Source organism: Coffea eugenioides, chromosome 2 (assembly GCF_003713205.1).
Source record: "Coffea eugenioides isolate CCC68of chromosome 2, Ceug_1.0, whole genome shotgun sequence".
Taxonomy (NCBI): Eukaryota; Viridiplantae; Streptophyta; class Magnoliopsida; order Gentianales; family Rubiaceae; genus Coffea; species Coffea eugenioides.
In genome coordinates, this window is record NC_040036.1 from 594,771 (window position 1) to 613,330 (window position 18,560).

Consider the following 18,560-nt stretch of genomic DNA (forward strand, 5'->3'; position numbering starts at 1 on the left):
GAAATGGAAGTTGATTATGCTGACCTTGTTGGATTCAAATGATGATCCAGACCATTATTTTCGTAACTTTGTCATGGATTGCAGATCCTTGCTGTCATGGCTCCAGCTAGTTAAACTCAAACATGTGTATCAGAAAGTCAACAGATGTGCTGATGCTTTAGTAAAATTAGGATGCAAATTGGACATGCCTTTAGTTATTTTTGTATCCTGTCCTCGAGAAATTTCTTTTGCATATGATGAGGACAACAGAGGGGCCTGTTTACCCGTAATGTTAGGTCGGAATGTAATAATTAGGCTTCATCTATTGTTCTGCCTAATCTTTATTAATGCTAAGTCCTATTTTTACCCAAAAAAAAAAGAAAAAAAGAAACATATTTTGACATAGTCATATTCAACCTCCACGAGAATGTCACTCAATATTAATATTTTTTTTTGTAACATTTCTATAATCTAATCTATCCTATTCTATAGAGAAATCTAAAGAGACTATATAAGGGGTATAACCTAATCTATCAATATTAATATTTTGTCTGTAACATTTTTATAATATAATCTATCCTATTCTACAGGGGAGTCTAAAGAGATTGTATAAAGGGTATAACCTAATATATCCTATTCTACAAGGGACTTGGGGCAGGTATACAGACCCGACTAGATCAAAAAATGTGTTCTCTGGCACCTCTTTTAATTTTTTTTTTCACTGCATGTGAAAATACAGCCACATAGGGATTTCATCCCTTTTTTGTGGCTATTGAGCCAAAGCCTAGTGGTTAGAATGTCACTTAATATGCTCTCCTGAAAATACTTTACTTTCAACCGAACAGACCCCACAATCTTACATCTTTTCATATTATATTTTACATATAAAAGTTTTTTCTTTGAAGGAACATGTAAAAGTTCAATAACTTACAAACTTATTATTGAAGAATCAAGACAATAGGGTAGTATCTAATGTTTAATTTACAATATGGAAAAGTACAATAATATTTTTCTTCCCCTTCTTCTTCTTTTCAGTCACAGATATGTGAATGAGTGCGTGCGGATTGTGTTATTCTTTGACTCTAAGATGACCTTCGAGATAACGAAACAATCGTTTAAATTGCAAATAGCGATTTGATGAATCTTTATTTCACTGGCATAGGTGTATAAGTACCAATCCTGGTGCAAGTGCATCTGACTAACTTCATTTTCCGGATAATAGTAGGACATCTTTTTAAGTAAAACATCGCACTCAAAAACGCTAATGCACAGTGTATGATTAGATTACACCAGCTCAAGGCAGTGGGTGTGCGGTCAGTGGTGGGTGGAGGCGGTGGGGTCCGATGGTGACTTCTACCAACCACCAGACAGTGAGATCGAGCGAGGGTCTGAGGGAAGAAAAGCCCTCCAGAAAAACAAAACAAAACAAAAACACACACAGAGACGGAGGATTTTTGACGTCATACATAGTATATAAACTACTCCCCTCTGCTCTACCGGGTGCGTTCATATTCCAGTCTCACCTTTTCCTTCGTCCCGGAAGCTTTTCCCTTCACCTTTGATTCCTCTCCAGCCAAACAAACCTCCTGCCAGGACATTTCTGATTTCTGAAGCTGAAGTTGGAGTAAAAAGAAAAAGAAATCAAATAATGGCAGAGGAGGAAGCTTGCTTATTCGCCATGCGCCTGGCTAGTGCATCCGTACTTCCTATGGTACTCAAATCAGCCATCGAACTTGACCTCCTGGAGCTTATAGCCAAGGCTGGTCCTGGCGCCTACGTCTCCCCATCGGAACTCGCCGCACAGCTCCCCACCCACAACCCGGAAGCTCCTATCATGCTTGATCGCATCCTCCGACTCCTGGCCACCTACTCTGTCCTCGATTGCAAGCTCAACAATCTGGCCGATGGTGGCGTCGAGAGGCTCTACGGTCTGGCCCCTGTTTGCAAATTCTTGACCAAGAACGCTGATGGTGTGTCCATGGCCCCTCTTTTGCTCATGAATCAAGATAAGGTCCTCATGGAAAGCTGGTAACATCCTCTACCCTCTCTGTCTCTGTCTCCTCAGGTTATAGTACTCCTGGCATTAGCAATACCACTACTCCATCCATAATATAACGCATTCATGTCTACGTGTATCTTCTTCCTCTTCCTTTATGCGTGGCAGAATCCATCAATGTCTGTCTCATCCTTTTTTAAACCAACATCAAGGACCATTCTTTTTTCAATAGTTAGCTAGAAGACTAAATTGCTTAATCCAAAGATCAAATATCAAAACTAACCCCTATGAAATTACAAACACGGAACCAAAATTTTAAAACATAAAAATAAAAGTAACACGCACACACTACACATGGCGCATTGTGATAATACGTGGGACTTACCAGCTTTATCTACTTCAATTGCGATGTTTTGTTTGTTCCTTTATTCATTGCTATCTTTCCAAGTTTGCGCGTGCTCATAGTCATGATCCACCAAGATTTATTCAATTCTGCTGAAAATCGTCGTGCGAGGAATGAATCACTTGTGTGACTTGGCTTATTGTTCTTGTATTGGAGGATAAAGTCTCATTTCTGGCCGTCAGTAAACCAACTACTACATGTCACAGATACGATGAAATGAAACAAAAAGATGTGGTCGGCATATGATATAATTTTACTTGTAATTTCAATTTCGAGTAATTTGTCTATGGCTGATGCATATGATATACAATTGCGCACTCCTTACGCAAGGTGTCCATTTTGGCACTAACTGCTAATTCCATGATTACCTAACGAGAAAATACGTACTCTATGTGACCTTTGCCTACGACTCCAATCAGCACCCTCCCCACAAAACAAGACAAAGCAAAAAATAATAAAAGGCATCTTTTTTTTTTTTAAATTGAAAAAAAAAAATGCTTTGAGATTATCAATTAATGCTGCTAACTCCGGTCCAATCAGCTCAAAACTCAACTAATTGATCCTTTATAAACTTGTAACTTGAGCACTTAAATTAGTAGCTTGCCGCTTTAATTATTTTACCTGCTACAGGTATCACTTAAAGGATGCGGTTCTTGACGGAGGAATCCCTTTCAACAAGGCCTACGGAATGACTGCATTCGAATACCACGGAACCGATCCCAGATTCAACAAGGTGTTTAACCAGGGAATGTCTAATCACTCCACCATTACCATGAAGAAGATTTTGGAAGTTTACAGAGGGTTTGAGGGCCTGAAGACCGTGGTCGACGTGGGGGGTGGAACTGGGGCTACGCTCAATATGATCATCAGCAAATATCCCACGATCAAGGGCATCAACTTTGAGCTCCCCCACGTCGTAGAGGACGCCCCGTCTCATCCCGGGGTGGAGCATGTGGGTGGGGATATGTTTGTTAGCGTCCCTAAAGGGGATGCCATTTTCATGAAGTGGATTTGCCATGATTGGAGCGACGACCACTGCCGGAAACTCTTGAAGAACTGCTACCAAGCACTTCCGGACAACGGGAAGGTGATCCTTGCCGAATGTGTCCTTCCGGAAGCCCCAGACACCTCGCTCGCTACTCAGAATGTCGTCCACGTTGATGTCGTCATGTTGGCCCACAACCCTGGTGGGAAAGAGAGGACTGAGAAGGATTTCGAGGCCTTGGCAAAGGGGGCTGGATTCAAAGAATTCCGCAAGGTTTGCTCTGCTGTCAATACCTGGATCATGGAGCTGTGCAAATGAAGGCTTAAATGAACCCTTTGTTTTGGGAATTCCTTTTGTCTCTTACGTGATTGGATTGGTGGTTTCTAATCAGTACTAATATACCTTCCTTCTGTATTACTATTATTTCACAGCAGCATTGAAACGGAATAAGAAAGTGAATGAAATCAATACCTTTTTTTTCCTTTTTTTTTTTGCATGTTTATTTATAATTAGTTTACTTATTTCCTGAAACTAAAGTGGCTTCATCCTCCTTTTTCTCATATCTAGTGATGGAAAAAAGCACTGTCCTGAGTAAATAATCTAACTATTATGACAGCCGAGCCGAGTGTGTAGCGTCTAGCGTCTAGCATCTAGTGTCTCGTATGGTTGCTCAACAATTATACAGGGGAAGAGGTAAGCCTGGCAGCAATTAATTATCTGGCGAAAATTAAATGGACCAAAGAAGGATCATTAATTTACAAACACATAACACAATCATCCTGTACTCATTGACCAAGTGCAGAACCAACGAGGGCAGGGAACGAGAAGTTTTTGCGTAATCCTTACAAGTCTCAAGCACAGACACATGTAAAGATTTCTCCACTTATTTCACCAATAAAAAATGAAAAAAAATAAAGAAAGATATAAATTCTGAATCCCGTTTATTGTGGCTCGGTCATGTCATCTAAGCATTCGCCCCGATTGAAGTCAACAACTCTTGAAGCCGCACCCATGGATAAAATCCTTCTTGCTCCGGCCTGGAGGTAACACGCACGGTTGAACCCCTCCCACAACGCACAAACAAAAATAAATAACTGGACAGAAGCAGAACAAATGGTGAAGGTCATCATGACAATGAAAGGACAAGTGCTACATTGGTATCCCATCCGTTATTCACAAGAGTACAAATACCAGAAACTAGTTGGAAGCAGCCGAATAATGGAAGGGAAAAAAGTTGGGGGACCTGAAGGAAGCAAAAACTCGACGGAATGCCCGGGGATTCCCATTAGTTCTTGAAAAGTTCCAAACAGTGTTCCTGGTCCAGGTTCCTGCTCCAGAACTTCTTGTAGTACTGGGCATAGGTGAAATCCCTGTATACGACTGGGGAACCATCTGCTGTGAGCGGCTTCGGGGCGCTGATTACGGCATGGTCACAGGGACAGAGGAAGGAAGCCACTGAAAGTCTTGGTTGATCAGCATTGACGACAGCTCGATGCCATACACTCTTGTAAATCCCATTGCTTAGAGCCTGATTTGATTATTAAAGTCACGGGAATCAAAATCGTCTTCAAAAAATAATTCTAATAAAAGGATCCGACGACGGGGAAGGGTATACGGTATACCTGTAACTGATCGCCGATGTTGACGACAAAGGCATCGGGATGGGGTTTCACGGCTAACCATCTGCCATCTCTAAGGACTTGAAGACCAGCGACGTTCAAATCTTGAAGCAGAATAGTGAGGGCATTAGGATCAGTGTGTCCGGGCAAGCCATAAGTCAAATCGGGTTGTGGACACGGAGGATAATAGTTGACGGCCATGTGCTGTCCTTGATCACCCAACACCTTCTTGATGCATTCCTTGTCCAGGCCTAGGCTCTCTGCGATGGCTTCCTCCAATCTCAACCCAAGTTCCCGTACTTGTGCGCAGTAATTACTCACCATTTCCCTATCAACCCAAAATTAATTATTATATTTGCCGTCACTAATTTTTGTGTTCAAAATATATTGAAAATGTAGTTAAAACCATTGCCACAGTCCAGTCCAGTGGTGTTATTTTCCGGAGGTTAATCATGACCGTGGGGCTGGTTTAGTACGAGCACGCAAGCAATCGCAGCCTCGCACTCTGGGTTTTCGTTATTTTTTTGCGACAATGGACCCCCAATCTTATCAATCAGGGCCTAGAAAGGCCCAAGCCCATCTTACACCATAGTAGCGCTCGGCTGCAGAGGTTACCTCGCATAACGCAAAGGAAACTAACTAAACCCAAAGTACTAAGGAGTCCACCGCTGATTGAAATATGGTCCAGCATCCTCCTGTCCACAGTCCACACCATCGTCATCGTCATCGTCATCCATGACGTTCGGTTGATGATTCTGGACAGAAACCAACAACGCGTAACACGGTCCCCCCAACCCCCCAATCATTCCATGCGTTTCGATGCACGAAAAAGAACAGAATAGTCGCTATTTCGGTCTCTATTTCGGCCATTTACGATCTTTTAAACACCTCGTTTTTTGTGCTAAAAGTAAAAAGGCCTAGAAAAGAAAACGCACTTTACATATTCCCTCTGTGTACAAATATATCATGAGATTATAATCCAATCCATTTAGTTTTTTATTCCCTCTGTTCCAAAACAGGGCCTTAGTTTGACTCTCTGTATTAAGTGCATACCCAAAAAAAGAAAAAGGAGCAAATATTTGCTTTTTCTTTCCCAGGAACCGATCAAGCCTTTTTTTTTTTTTTTTTTTTAGTCGCCAGCATTGACAAAATGCGTAGGCCTGAAACATGATGCTCTGAATGCTTAACTCTTTTGTCTCTTATTATAACCAATCACCCTTTATGCTGATCTGATGCTGGCAAAATGATGATGTATCAATAAATACACACACACATACATACATACATATATATATGTATGTATATAAAATAATACTAGTACATAGACAAAAGAGATTCATGAATGCAACATTATACTAATGCATTAAACCACCCCCGACCCACCGTAACATCAATCAGGGAAACAGTAATAGTAGCGGTAGTAAACACAGAATTGAGTGCCCACTCAATTATTGATTGCTAAAAAATGCATATTATTCGGTGTATTTGATTCAAAGTTCCAAGGCAAAGCTTTCAAGCTTACGTTTCTGGATATGCATTGGATTGTCAATTCCTACTAATTTGGCAGGCCACGGGTCTGTTCTCGTTTATTTCTTTCCTAAAAAAAAAAATTCCTAAAGAGAAGTGATTATTGGAACCAAAAAACAAAAAAGAGCTTAGAAGTGCGGCTTCTCAATAATACCTTTTTCCAACCTTAGAAAGAAAGAAAAATAAAAAAGAAAAGAAGACATTAAGAAAATCACAAAATCATCTTCCGCGGATGGGTCCTACCACGGCCTTTGTCCCTAAACTTTTTTGTTTTCCAATCTTTAAAGAAAAAGCTTTAAAGGGAAAAAAAATCTTTAAAGAAAAAGAAAAAAAGCTTTAAGTGATTGGTTTTAAAGTTTTAATTTTAGTTGAGAGGTAAGTAGTGAGTAGTATTTAGGAGCGACCCCACTGCGCAAAAGTGTGTGGACCGCATAAAATGACAAAAATTGCCGCAAATGTAGAGTTTGCGTTTGCTTGCCGACTCCTTTGGTTTTGCAGCAAGGGACAGCACAGTCATCACACAACCTTACCATCATACTCTCTATGTACCATGTACATTGCACAGTACAAGAACATACACATGGGGGCGGTGGGAGGGATTCGATTCGATGCTTGCCTACGTCAACGCGGAGTTTGTGATGTGACGTCATCCGCCCATTTGTTAGACTGGGAAGGGATTTTTTTTTTGGTTGGGGAGGGGGGGCACGGTCAGACTAGACGACGCATTCTAGAAAACTCCGCCGAGTGAACTGTAGCACCAGCACCAGCCTGTACCTGTACGTGGCCTACTAGTCACTGGTACTAACAAAATGAGGTCAGCCTCTAACGTCATCAGGTGCGTCATCCCACTCATCCAACGGCGCCGAAAGTATTGAAAATTGCACTTTGATCTCATTCCTCCGATGGATTATTAAAGCGGACAACACTTAAATGAGTTGCACATGACGCATCACCTTCTAGTACGCCACCAACCCGCCCTATTATACATTACTGAGTACGAGTAGTAGTATTGTCTAGCACACCCAAACTCCTCCAGTACGTACCCCAAAAAAAAAAAAAAGGAAAAAATCTTGTACATACTTTTCAAGTAGTGGAGTATTATTACTTTTCAACACCCGCGGATGGAAGATTCTCATTCTCACAGCTAATTAAATAGTTCACAGGTGGCTTTTCAATTTTCTAATGCTCAACTTTTTTTTTTTTTTTAAATTTAATACTGGTACTAGTGATGAAGGTTTGATTCTGCCATCATTCAAGAGGCCGGAGGAGGAGGATTAATTGAAACTAGTCACCGCAATTTAAGTAGATGAATCCCGTCACGCACTTTTCTAAAGGAAGAGTTATTATGTTGGTTTCAAGGCGGTATTTTAATGACACACAGCAACCCCACAACGAGGACAAAGAAAAGAAAATCATGGCCACAAAGTCCCCTCCACCCTGATCAAATGGTCCAGAGGTGGACTGGACCTTTAATTAATTGTTCTTTCCAATCACTTCTCATATTAGTTAGTACAGAAGAAGAAGAATTTTGATCGTAAAGAACAAACCCTCCTTAGAGTAGAGTAGAGTAGACGGACACTATCCTGGTGTATGTATCCTAGGAAACTCGCGGCATAGCACTCATGGAGGGGTGGTTAGTGCAAGTTGCACATTATGAAATTCATGGTCTAAACTGCTAGGCCAATTAAGTTCAGCTTCATCCAAACTGTTAGTTTTTCTAAAGACTTTCATCCTATTTGCTTTTACGAGCACGTTGCTTAAAGTACTACACCACCACCGCCACCACTACTACGAGTTCAGTGCCAATGCTTTTTAAAAAAAATAAAAATAAAAAAGAAAAGAGAGTACAATAACATCTTGGTACCCCACACGGAGACTACACTGCGTGCGGGACATCCATTAGCCATGAGATGTTGGAACACGACCGCAAGACCCGGGAGAGTGTGAGGAACATATATATATATAGTAGTATTTGGTTGTAAAGTTTGGATGACCTCATAAAATGGAAAGTTTCACTTTTGAAATCGTAAAAAGATACCAAAGCATAACAGGAAAAATAATAGGCAGAAGTTTTGTGCTTTGTTCTCAATTCTTAACCAATTTATCAGGATTCTTAGTAGGGCCATAGTTAATTCGATAATTGTACTCCATATCTTTGTCATGGTACTTGAGACGTGACCTCAAAAATAAATTTTTATTATGTAATTAATAAAGAGTCTAGAAACGAATCACGTTTAAAAAAACTCTTCGTTGTCATAATATAATCAGACGCGTACGTGATAATTGCCACTGTGTTAATTAATTGCATGAAGGTAGTCGACTTAACTCCACCATGCAATACAATGCAATCAAAGTGGCCATCTAAATGAAGGGATAAATAGATGATCGTGAAAGTGGGAGAAAAGAACTTTGCTGACGATTTGCATCACTTGCATTATCATCTCACGGACACGGAGCAATAGTATCTAGTGGTAATGCAATCAGGAGACGGAAGACAGATTCAGAAGAGTAAAAACTTACTTGAAAGATGGCGGGTTGGAAGGCCATTCGGGAACATATTTTTCTAAAGGATAGCAGTGAAGCCGGAGATAGTCTCTCCAATTGTGAACGGTCTCCTTTTTCACATTAAAGCTTGTTGAAAGCCTCGTGGTTTTGGCTGGATCGTCGGAGTACAACTTGAGCTTCTCTTCAACCGGGAGGCTAAAGAATTCCGTCGCCGTCTCAAGCATTTTGTCCACCGCATCCTTGGAAACCCCGTGATTTATTACCTGGTGAAGTGATCCCACAGAAGAAGAAAATTAGGGATATTTTCCAAATGACACGAATGATAAATCTCTAGAGCAAGACGTGGTACTGTTTTCACCCATAAATGAAATGCCAGGAGAAGGGAAAAAAAGTCTGAAGCTGAAAATGACCGCTGGAAAAATGAAAATATTAATTTGCGAACCTGGAAAAAACCATAGTCCCGACACGCATCGCCAATTTGTCGGACCATGAGGTTCCTATCCCCGAAGCCTAGGTCAACTACGGGGACATTTTGGCAATCGGAAACTTCAGAGAGTCTTGGCCTTTCGGATTCTGGACGGACGTAGCTTTCGGGGAGGCTCGTATACTTGATTCCGCTGGAAATAACTTTAGTTTCCATGGAACTTGCAGGCCACTGGAAAGTAGAAACATAAAATAAATATAAAAATTAAGAAGGGATGCTGAAGCAGGCCGTAACCGCTAGGACGAGTACAGTGCTGCACCGCCACTCCAATTATTTAGGCTTTAGGCTTCTTCCTGGAAAGTGCTTCGTCCCCCTGCATATATATACAATTATACGTAAGGCTCTCCCCTTGGCGATGGTACGGAGGAAGTAGTTTTTGGTTGACTCAAAAGTCTACAACCAATCGCTAATTTTCACTGGACTTTTGGGCACGCCCTTTTCTTTTTGCTTATAATTCTTAGGGATAATTTCAAATACCTCCCTCAGGTTTCAGACAATTTCACTCGACTACTCTCAAGTTTCAAAAATTTATACTTACCTCCCTTGACATAGTAAAATGCGTATAATGCCCTCCACTTGGTAGATGATTTTAAATTTAAGGCAGTAATTTACATAATCCAAAAAATATATATATTTTTCTGTCTCTTGTCTATTTTAGCTTCTCTTTTTTCTAGTTAATGTAACCTCTTTTTATTATCTTCATCTTTATGTATATTAGCAAATTGAAATTACAAAATCAATCGATGGAGCAAATTATGTATCAAACAAGAAGGAAATAAAGAGACTCGCAATGATGGAAAAATAAATAATAAAATTGATAATTGAAATAGGAAGAAAAACTAAAGAGGTGAAATTTGGCATATTTTATTTGTTGTCAAGAAAAACTTTTATAAAATATCAATATTTATGTAAGGATTTCTTTCATTAAATTAGAAATTTTTTATTATAATTTTATTGTGGAGGTAAAATCTGTTCTTTACTTTTGAGATATTAATATTTTTAAAATCATAGAAGGGTTGTAATGATGGTTCTAGATCATATTAACTTGTATTGAAAAAGTATTTGAGCATTGAAAATTTGGGGTTTAAAATTGGTTGTCAATGGGGTTTGTATGTGTTTTATTTCTTTTTTTTTGTGTGACGAGTATTGATAATTTATATACGATTTGGGATATTTTGGATGGTTATTTGGTTTTAAAACTTATATTTAGACAATCGTTAATGATTAAACTTGTTGATTTGTGCAAAGTGTGAAAGAAAATGATTAAATATACTTTATTTTTCTTTCTTAGTTTTGTACAAAAGGGCAATTTGTGATTTTTGTGAGAAAATCTATCTTATTGGACCAATATTGTTACTAAACAGTAAAAATAGGGAGATTCATGTAATTTTTAAAAGTTAAAAAGAGCTCTTTATAATTGTTAAAAATCTTAAGGGAGGCTTGTGAAATTATTCCTATTTCTTATTTGGTTCCTTAAACACACAAACCAACACCACCCCCACCTCCCCAAAAAAACAAAAAACCCTTTAAAAAGGGGCTAATTGATTGAAATATAGATACTTGCCAAAAAGTTCCGTCAAATGTGGTCCATCAGCTCCGTGGTATCTTTTTATGCCCGTCGCTCCTACGTGGCGCGACGGGCAGCAATATTTTTTTTTTTTTGAAGTTGTTCTGGTCGTCGCGCCATGTTGGAGCGACGGTCAGAGCTGTCAGAAATTTCTGACCGTCGCTCCTATATGGCGCGACGGTCAGGAATTTTTTTTTTTTAAAATCCTATGACCGTCGGTCCAACATGGCGCGACGGTCAGATATGTTTTTTTTTTTTAAAAATCCTCCTCCTCAGTAAAAAAGAAAAATTTTTCTTAGGGTTACATTTACGGTTAGGGTTAGGGTTAGGGTTAGGGTTTACGGTTACAGATAATTTAGAATTTGTTTTAATAAAAAATCCTTCAGCCCGGCGATTTAGAAATGTTTTTTTTTTAAATCTTTGTCCAATTTAATTGGGAATTTCGCAAAAAATTTTCTGTAAAAATTATTTAAAATGAAAAGTTTTCAAAACAATGCATTTAGTTTGACAAAATTTTAAAAACAAACATTGGGCTCGCAAGAATTTTAGCATTTTAAAGGAGATTAGATTTAAAAAATTTGATCCATTTGTTAAAGGATCTAGGGAATTTGACATGTTTCACCTAATCTACTAAAGACGTTAATATAATATATGGAGTAAATTATATAATAAAAATGGAGTAAATTATATTATTTTATATTATTTTAACATAATTATTATACCTAATCAGTGCATAGAATTTACAATTTTTTGTATTTTTATTTAAATTACGTAAGCAGTCGAGTGATATATCTATGTTAAGTTCAACCCTAATTAACATATTTATGTTAAGTTAATTACGTTTAAAACTAATTAATATATTTGTATTACAAACTAGTTCAACAGCATGTATTTAACATGCTACAACACTAATATGGAGTCTAAAAGTTTATTGATAAATTAATCATAAAAAATTTCTCTCCAAATAATTTAAACTATTAAGATATATTTGTAACTTTACCTTAGTTTTGAAAAATATCTACACTAATTACCTTTAATTCGATATACATGTAATATTAAAAAATTTAATAGCATCTATTAACATATCCATATGTCTGCACCTATTGTTTAAAATATTAATCACGTGGTAAAAATATATTAATTTATTGTTAACTTTAATCATGTGTCAAAAGTATATTAATTGGTAACAACACTTAAATTTATCCTTTTTTTAATAGGATGATTAGTGATATGGTTAATTAATATCTAATCAAATAATTTACCTTCTTAATTAATTAAGCTAATCACTAACTAACTACTCTACTGGGTTATCACATATTCTACCACATACCTAGTATTATACAATTCATTAATACTACATTCATTAATTTCAACTAATCACCATGCTACAACAAAAAAATACTCTAATTTACCATGTCAATTAAAAAACACTAATACGGAATAAAATATAAACAATGTCATGTCATATTTAGATTTTACAAATAATATATAATATAACACAAAAATAGAATTCACATTAAAACATAACAAACAACATTATACAATTAATAATCATGAATGACATGTTCCAAATTATAGTAAACGATATTTATGAATAATAATTACAAAAATAAATAAGTATTTTACTTACTTGATTATTGTTGTTTTTCCCTAGTCAATGATGGAGTTTCTGCGAGAATTTCGCCTGTCGAGACTTGCAAACACGACTGTTCAAATCAAAGGCCCTCTACTGACCGAATCCCAAGCTCTCTATCTCCGTTCAAATATTATAGCTTCAGACTTTACAAAGTTAAGCTCCTCTAGAATGTAGCTAAGTTTCAGGGATCTCTGTCTCCGTCCAAATATTGTTTGTAACTTCAAACAATATTTATTTCACTTCACACATCCAAGCTTGAACAGAATGCAGAGGCTTTACAGACATGAGAAATGGAGATGCGGAGCTCTGTTTATGATTAGAGGGAAGAGGGAGAAACGAAAGTCTCAGAAAAAGAAGAAACGACTGAAGTTGTGGTTATGGAGTTGGGAGTTGCTCTGAAGAACAATTTATAAGCGAAGGAATTGTGCATTTCTCTAGCCCGTTGCTCCATGTTAAAGTGACTAAAGTGTCTTTGAGAAATAAAAAAAAAGCTGTCTACGCCTGTCCTGACACAAAACAAGCCAAAAATATAAAGCTGCAGTCCCAAGCAGTCAAAGGCTGCAGACTTCTGGCCAATAAATTTTGTATATGTCTGGCAAATGTCCTGCCGGACATGTCTAAAAGGAGAGGCCATACTAAATGAGGAGAATCAATAATCGAGCCCATTTGTCTTTTTATTGCACGCATCAACCTAACAATGATGAACGAATGGCAACACAGGTTTCACGGAAAGGTTTCACGTGAATAAAGCTATCAATAAAGCCACGGTCAAAGGCTATATGTATCTAATTATCTGGCTGGACGCTTGAGAAAATTTGTTTTTTTAAAATAAGCATGAGGATTTTTTTATAAAAAAAACATTTCTGACCGTCGCGCCATATAGGAGCGACGGTCAGAAATTTCTGACAGCTCTGACCGTCGCTCCAACATGGCGCGACGGTCAGAACAACTTTAAAAAAAAAATAATTGCTGCCCGTCGCGCCATGTAGGGGCGACGGGCATAAAAAGATACCACGGAGCTGATGGACCACATTTGATGGAACTTTTTGGCAAGTATCTATATTTCAATCAATTAGCCTAAAAAGGGGGGGAGTTTTAAACGGATGATTTAGAGAGAGAGAGAGAGAGAGGGAAAAAAAAAAAGAAGCCTCCGAAAGGGTAAGTGGCAAGAAAACTTGCAACGTTAACTAGTGAATAAATAAAGAAATAGGTGCAGAACAGCAGAAGTTGGAAGAAGCTTTCGCTTCTCCGATTCATTCTTGACTTATTCTAGGATCGATGGAAATGGCATAAAACAAGACTAGTTGACTCTCTGACCTCGTGGACCAAAAGAAATTACGGGAGGCGCAGCCGCGCAAGCCCGCTAGTTGCTAGTTTTTTTTTATCAAAAAAAATTTTATATTTTTTGTGAGTATATTTTTTGATTTCATATGTATCAAATCTTCCCATTAACAATTATTTATCTGATGGACTTGTGGCGCTAATTAGTGGTGATTGAATATGCTAGAGTCATTATGAATTAAATGCTTTTTGGAGTGTTTTTAAAAAGTACTGTATTTTTAAAAAAATTAAAGTATAATCGTTTTGAGATGTTTTTAAGATTTTAAAAATTTTAAAGTACTTTTGAAAGACATGAAAGTTATCTTTCTCATCAGTCACTTCAGTGGTTTCCTTCTATGGAATTTTCCATCGATTAGATTCTCCTTTCCCCTAAAATATGATAAAATAGATTAGGAAAAATCGTTCAAAACGTCCCTCACATTTTGTAAAATAACTTTTTTTATCCCTCATTTTGAAAAGTGTAATTTTACGTCCCTTACAAATTCACATTAGTCAAATTTGATCCCTACGTAAGTTTAGTTTTTAGTCGGAATTCATCATGTGCCTTGTATGTGATTATTTTTTAGAGGTAAAATTATCAAATCAAAATTTACATAATCCATCTGTACATTTCACAAAATGAATTATTTTGTCTCTCATATTTCATAAAATAAATTTTTTCATCCCTTACATTTCACATGATGAATTTTTTCATCTCTCATTAACTATGTATACAAATTTTTTTTTTTTAATTCATGTATATATCTATTTGATTTCACATGAATAGTACGAATAGTATGTAATATATCTCTATTTGATTTCACCTAAACAAACTAATTGTAGTTGTACATATGCTAATCAATAGATATATACATGAGTTTAAATCTAATAATTTTGTTTTAAATCCATATATATTTATATTTGATTTTACCATGTAAATTTATTCAATATTTGTAACCTTTTCTATTTTGGTAATAATTTATTTATTAAGTTGTGTAATAAGATCATCTAATTAATCAGTGTTAATTTGAATTCTATAGTCATGTTAACAAATTGCAATTTAAATTTGAAATTTTTACTTGCTACCTTTAAGACCAACAGTTGAATTTCTTACCTTATGATTATTTCAAAATTTGAAAGTGTTAATCACTTACTTCATTTTGTCATACTTTTCCTTTGTTTATTTTTTTGTCCAAATTTAATTCGATATAAATGTTTGATAATGTTTTAGAATTAAATATCTTTTTTGTTTTCAATTTTTGAGTAAAAGGAATGAACATGAGTAAAAAACTAACAATTTTTTTTAAACCTCAGTATATATCTATTTTAATTTCACTTGAACAGTATGTTCAGGTGAAATCAAATAGAGATATATTACATGATATTCATATTATTCAGGTGAAATCAAATAGATATATATTAGTTTAAAAAAAAAAGTTATTCGTACACATGATCAATGAGGGACTAAAAATTTTATTTTGTAAAATATGAGGGATGAAAAAAATTTATTTTGTGAAATGTGAGGAACGAAACAATTCATTTTGTAAAATGTGAGGGATAAAAAAATTCATTTTATGAAATGTGAGGGACTATGGATTGGATAATGTAAACTTTGATTTGATAATTTTGCCCTTAAAAAATGATTACAAGTAAAACACGTGGTGAATTCCGACAAAAAATTAGTCAGAAATCTAGATAGGGACTAAATTTAACCAATGTGAATTTGTAAGGGACGTAAAAGTACACTTTTAAAAGTGAGGGACGCAAAAAGTTATTTTGTAAAATGTGAGGGACGTTTTAAACAATTGTCCCAATAGATTATATAAATGTTATCATTATTAAAAATATATATATCACCCTCTTCCTCCTCCTCTCTTGCCTCCTTTCTTCCCCATCCCACTCCCCCCTCTTTTCTGAGCATGATCCCCCGACAAATGCATGGATCCTATACTTATTGCTGTCACGAACGTTGAATCGGAAATGCCAAAATGAAAGAGCTTGATGCATCAATGTTCCAACGGCGACAATTGCATGGATCCTGAGCTACTTCAAAGATTTTTATAGCTGTCTCAGAGAGGTTGGGTCGCTAACTTATCTAATTTGTAGTAATGTACCATTGTTTAGTTGGACTTCTCTAAGTTTTGATTCGACACTCACGGAATAACGCAAGCGCATATAACTTTCCAAGCTATCGTGACTCGTGAGTTTATGAAATTAGTGCTCAAATATTACATTAAAAAAGGAAAATTTTTTTGGATGGTTTGAGCCAACTCAGAATCATAAATTCAGTTTCCATTATAATTTTTGGTGAATTTTAAGACTCTAGCCCCTGTTCTGATTTCCCAATATCAGCTGTGGCTCCTATTCGCCAAAGTCTTAAGAGCCATTTAGTTTGAATTTCAAAATCACTGTAACTATCAGTATTATAAAATGGTCAATAATAATGAATTTTGATGAAAACCATTCAAACATGAACCGCACCATGTACACGATGATGAAAGGTTGCGAAATCGTAATTGAAACCACTAAACTTTTCACTTGATGCCAATTTAGTAATTGGTTTTTTTTTAGGATGACACGTAATATCATAAAATAGATAACTCACTTTTTTTTATGTGTAAGTGAGAGGTCTCGAAGTGGAATAACTTGAACTCGAAAACTTTTATTTGTATTATCTACTCCGAATCACCTAATCTATCCGTCCCCAAAATAACTAACCACTTAAGATGAGACAGCCACTTTGAGATATAATGAGTTGGAAAGACCATTCTACACTTTATCTTGCTAAGCGAGCATAGTCCGTTTCTTGTATAAGAGTTCCATTTCTCTGTCTATGTCTATCATGGGTTAGTTAAATTGAAGCAAAAAAATTTTGCAAAGACAACTTCAAGGACTCTAAATACTTGGAATTTATCCAATAGGGATTGAGACAACATTAAATACACAGATGCTAGGATCTAAATCTTCAACATTTTCTTTTATACTCGTTAATACTTAGCAAAATGACATTACAAGTGAAAAACAAAAATGTGATTATGGTAGGATAACACTATAATACTTTTTAAAATGTGATGCGTGTAAAATAAAAATATGGTAGGAAAAATAAAAAGTGATTAAAAATCATATTTATGATGCAATCAAAAATCTTTTGGGAAAAAAATCTCAATCCAAACAAATCGATGATACTAAATATTATATGTAAGCAGGTAATACAAATATTTTCTGAAAGATATGATTAGAAGTTTGATTGAAAAAAAAAAGTAGTTTAGCATAATTACTCATAAAAATTGTATGTGAACGGTACATATGGTTGAAAATTACGAAACCAAAATCACTGGTTCATTTACTATAGTTTTTAGATGTTATGCTATACGAATATTGCCTCTTACTTAAAACAAAATATAAGATTTTACTTATATTAATGTATATGACATATTAAATTAATTATAGTTATATCAAATTGCTAATATTATTTGTGTTTATATGTGCAAAAAGTACCACATAAGTATTTTATTATTTTGTGCATAATTGAATTGAAGTATTATTCATGAAGTATAATACAAGAAAATTTTATTACATATTTTACACTCTTTGTTGAAAATATAAGTATCTTTAAAAGTATTTTAAAAATAGGTAATATTGGATTTTTTTTATTTACAGTTAGATTGTGTATTATACAAACATAATATCCATTCACTGGCAGTTAAATTACCATAATCCACATTTTGACTATGTAATGAGCCATGTCATCATTGTAAGTAAGCTTTATTCTAGATGGAAAAAAATATTAGCAATTGTGGGTTTAAGAAATGAAATTTTGTATCATGGTTCGAGCCAATTATTTGACAAGTATAGTTGATATTTAACTAATAAAAATATTCTAAATAAGATATTATAAGGTCTTTTTTAGTCCAAGTGGTGGTATTCTATTGGTCAAAGACGTCAGGATTGCTTGGTCGTTGGTCATAAAATTTCTTAAAATTGGAGATCATTATATCATCCAAACCACTTGCCGTCGCCGATGCACCAATTTCAATTTGAGTTCATCCTTTGATTAGCCAAATTTGAACAGTGAGAGCCTGGTATAATAATTCACCAAACCAATTGTAATGTCATTGAGTTGCTGCCAAACTAGACCAAACAAAATTTTTTTTTTTATGTCTTTTGATTCATGAAGCAATTTCGAGTATTGACCTTCCAACCCCAAGAATGCATTCGGTTCACGGATTGAATGAGAAGGGATTACGTATTCCTGAATTATTCATCCTGAATTCAGTCTAGTGTTTGGTTAGTTTTATATTAGATGGAATACTTCAAAAAGCAACCTCAACCTGTGTTTGGTTAGAGATATAGGTGGCAAACCAATTCACTTAACTAAATTTATCCATACTCACCCATGAATAAATGGGTATGAGTATCTTAAATTTTTATATATGGGTATTATTGGGTAACCCATCAAATCTAATTAACCCATTTAAAATTCTCTTTCCCCCACCCTTTTTTTTTTCAGATTTTTCATTTTGTTATGATGTTAACTAC

General features: G+C 35.8%; 2 protein-coding genes across 3 annotated transcripts; one reads left to right on the plus strand and one right to left on the minus strand.

Annotated features, from left to right (window-relative positions):
• Positions 1-1,434: 1,434 nt before the first annotated feature.
• On the plus strand, positions 1,435-3,849 carry LOC113760751 (caffeic acid 3-O-methyltransferase). The gene is made up of 2 exons (XM_027303457.1): positions 1,435-2,007; positions 3,009-3,849. The coding sequence occupies exons 1-2, from the start codon at positions 1,628-1,630 to the stop codon at positions 3,679-3,681; spliced, it is 1,053 nt and encodes a 350-aa protein (XP_027159258.1). The 5' UTR covers positions 1,435-1,627; the 3' UTR covers positions 3,682-3,849.
• Positions 3,850-4,053: 204 nt separating this feature from the next.
• LOC113763049 (protein DOWNY MILDEW RESISTANCE 6) lies at positions 4,054-9,820 on the minus strand. 2 transcript variants are annotated; one of them, XM_027306733.1, is made up of 5 exons: positions 9,457-9,820; positions 9,030-9,277; positions 4,986-5,310; positions 4,607-4,891; positions 4,054-4,457 (listed from the first exon to the last, which is right to left on the minus strand). In XM_027306733.1, the coding sequence occupies exons 1-4, from the start codon at positions 9,652-9,654 to the stop codon at positions 4,649-4,651; spliced, it is 1,014 nt and encodes a 337-aa protein (XP_027162534.1). In that variant the 5' UTR covers positions 9,655-9,820; the 3' UTR covers positions 4,054-4,457; positions 4,607-4,648. The 2 variants fall into 2 exon arrangements, with proteins under 2 accessions (XP_027162534.1, XP_027162533.1); XM_027306732.1 differs by having other exon boundaries at positions 4,054-4,891; positions 9,457-9,819.
• Positions 9,821-18,560: the final 8,740 nt, after the last annotated feature.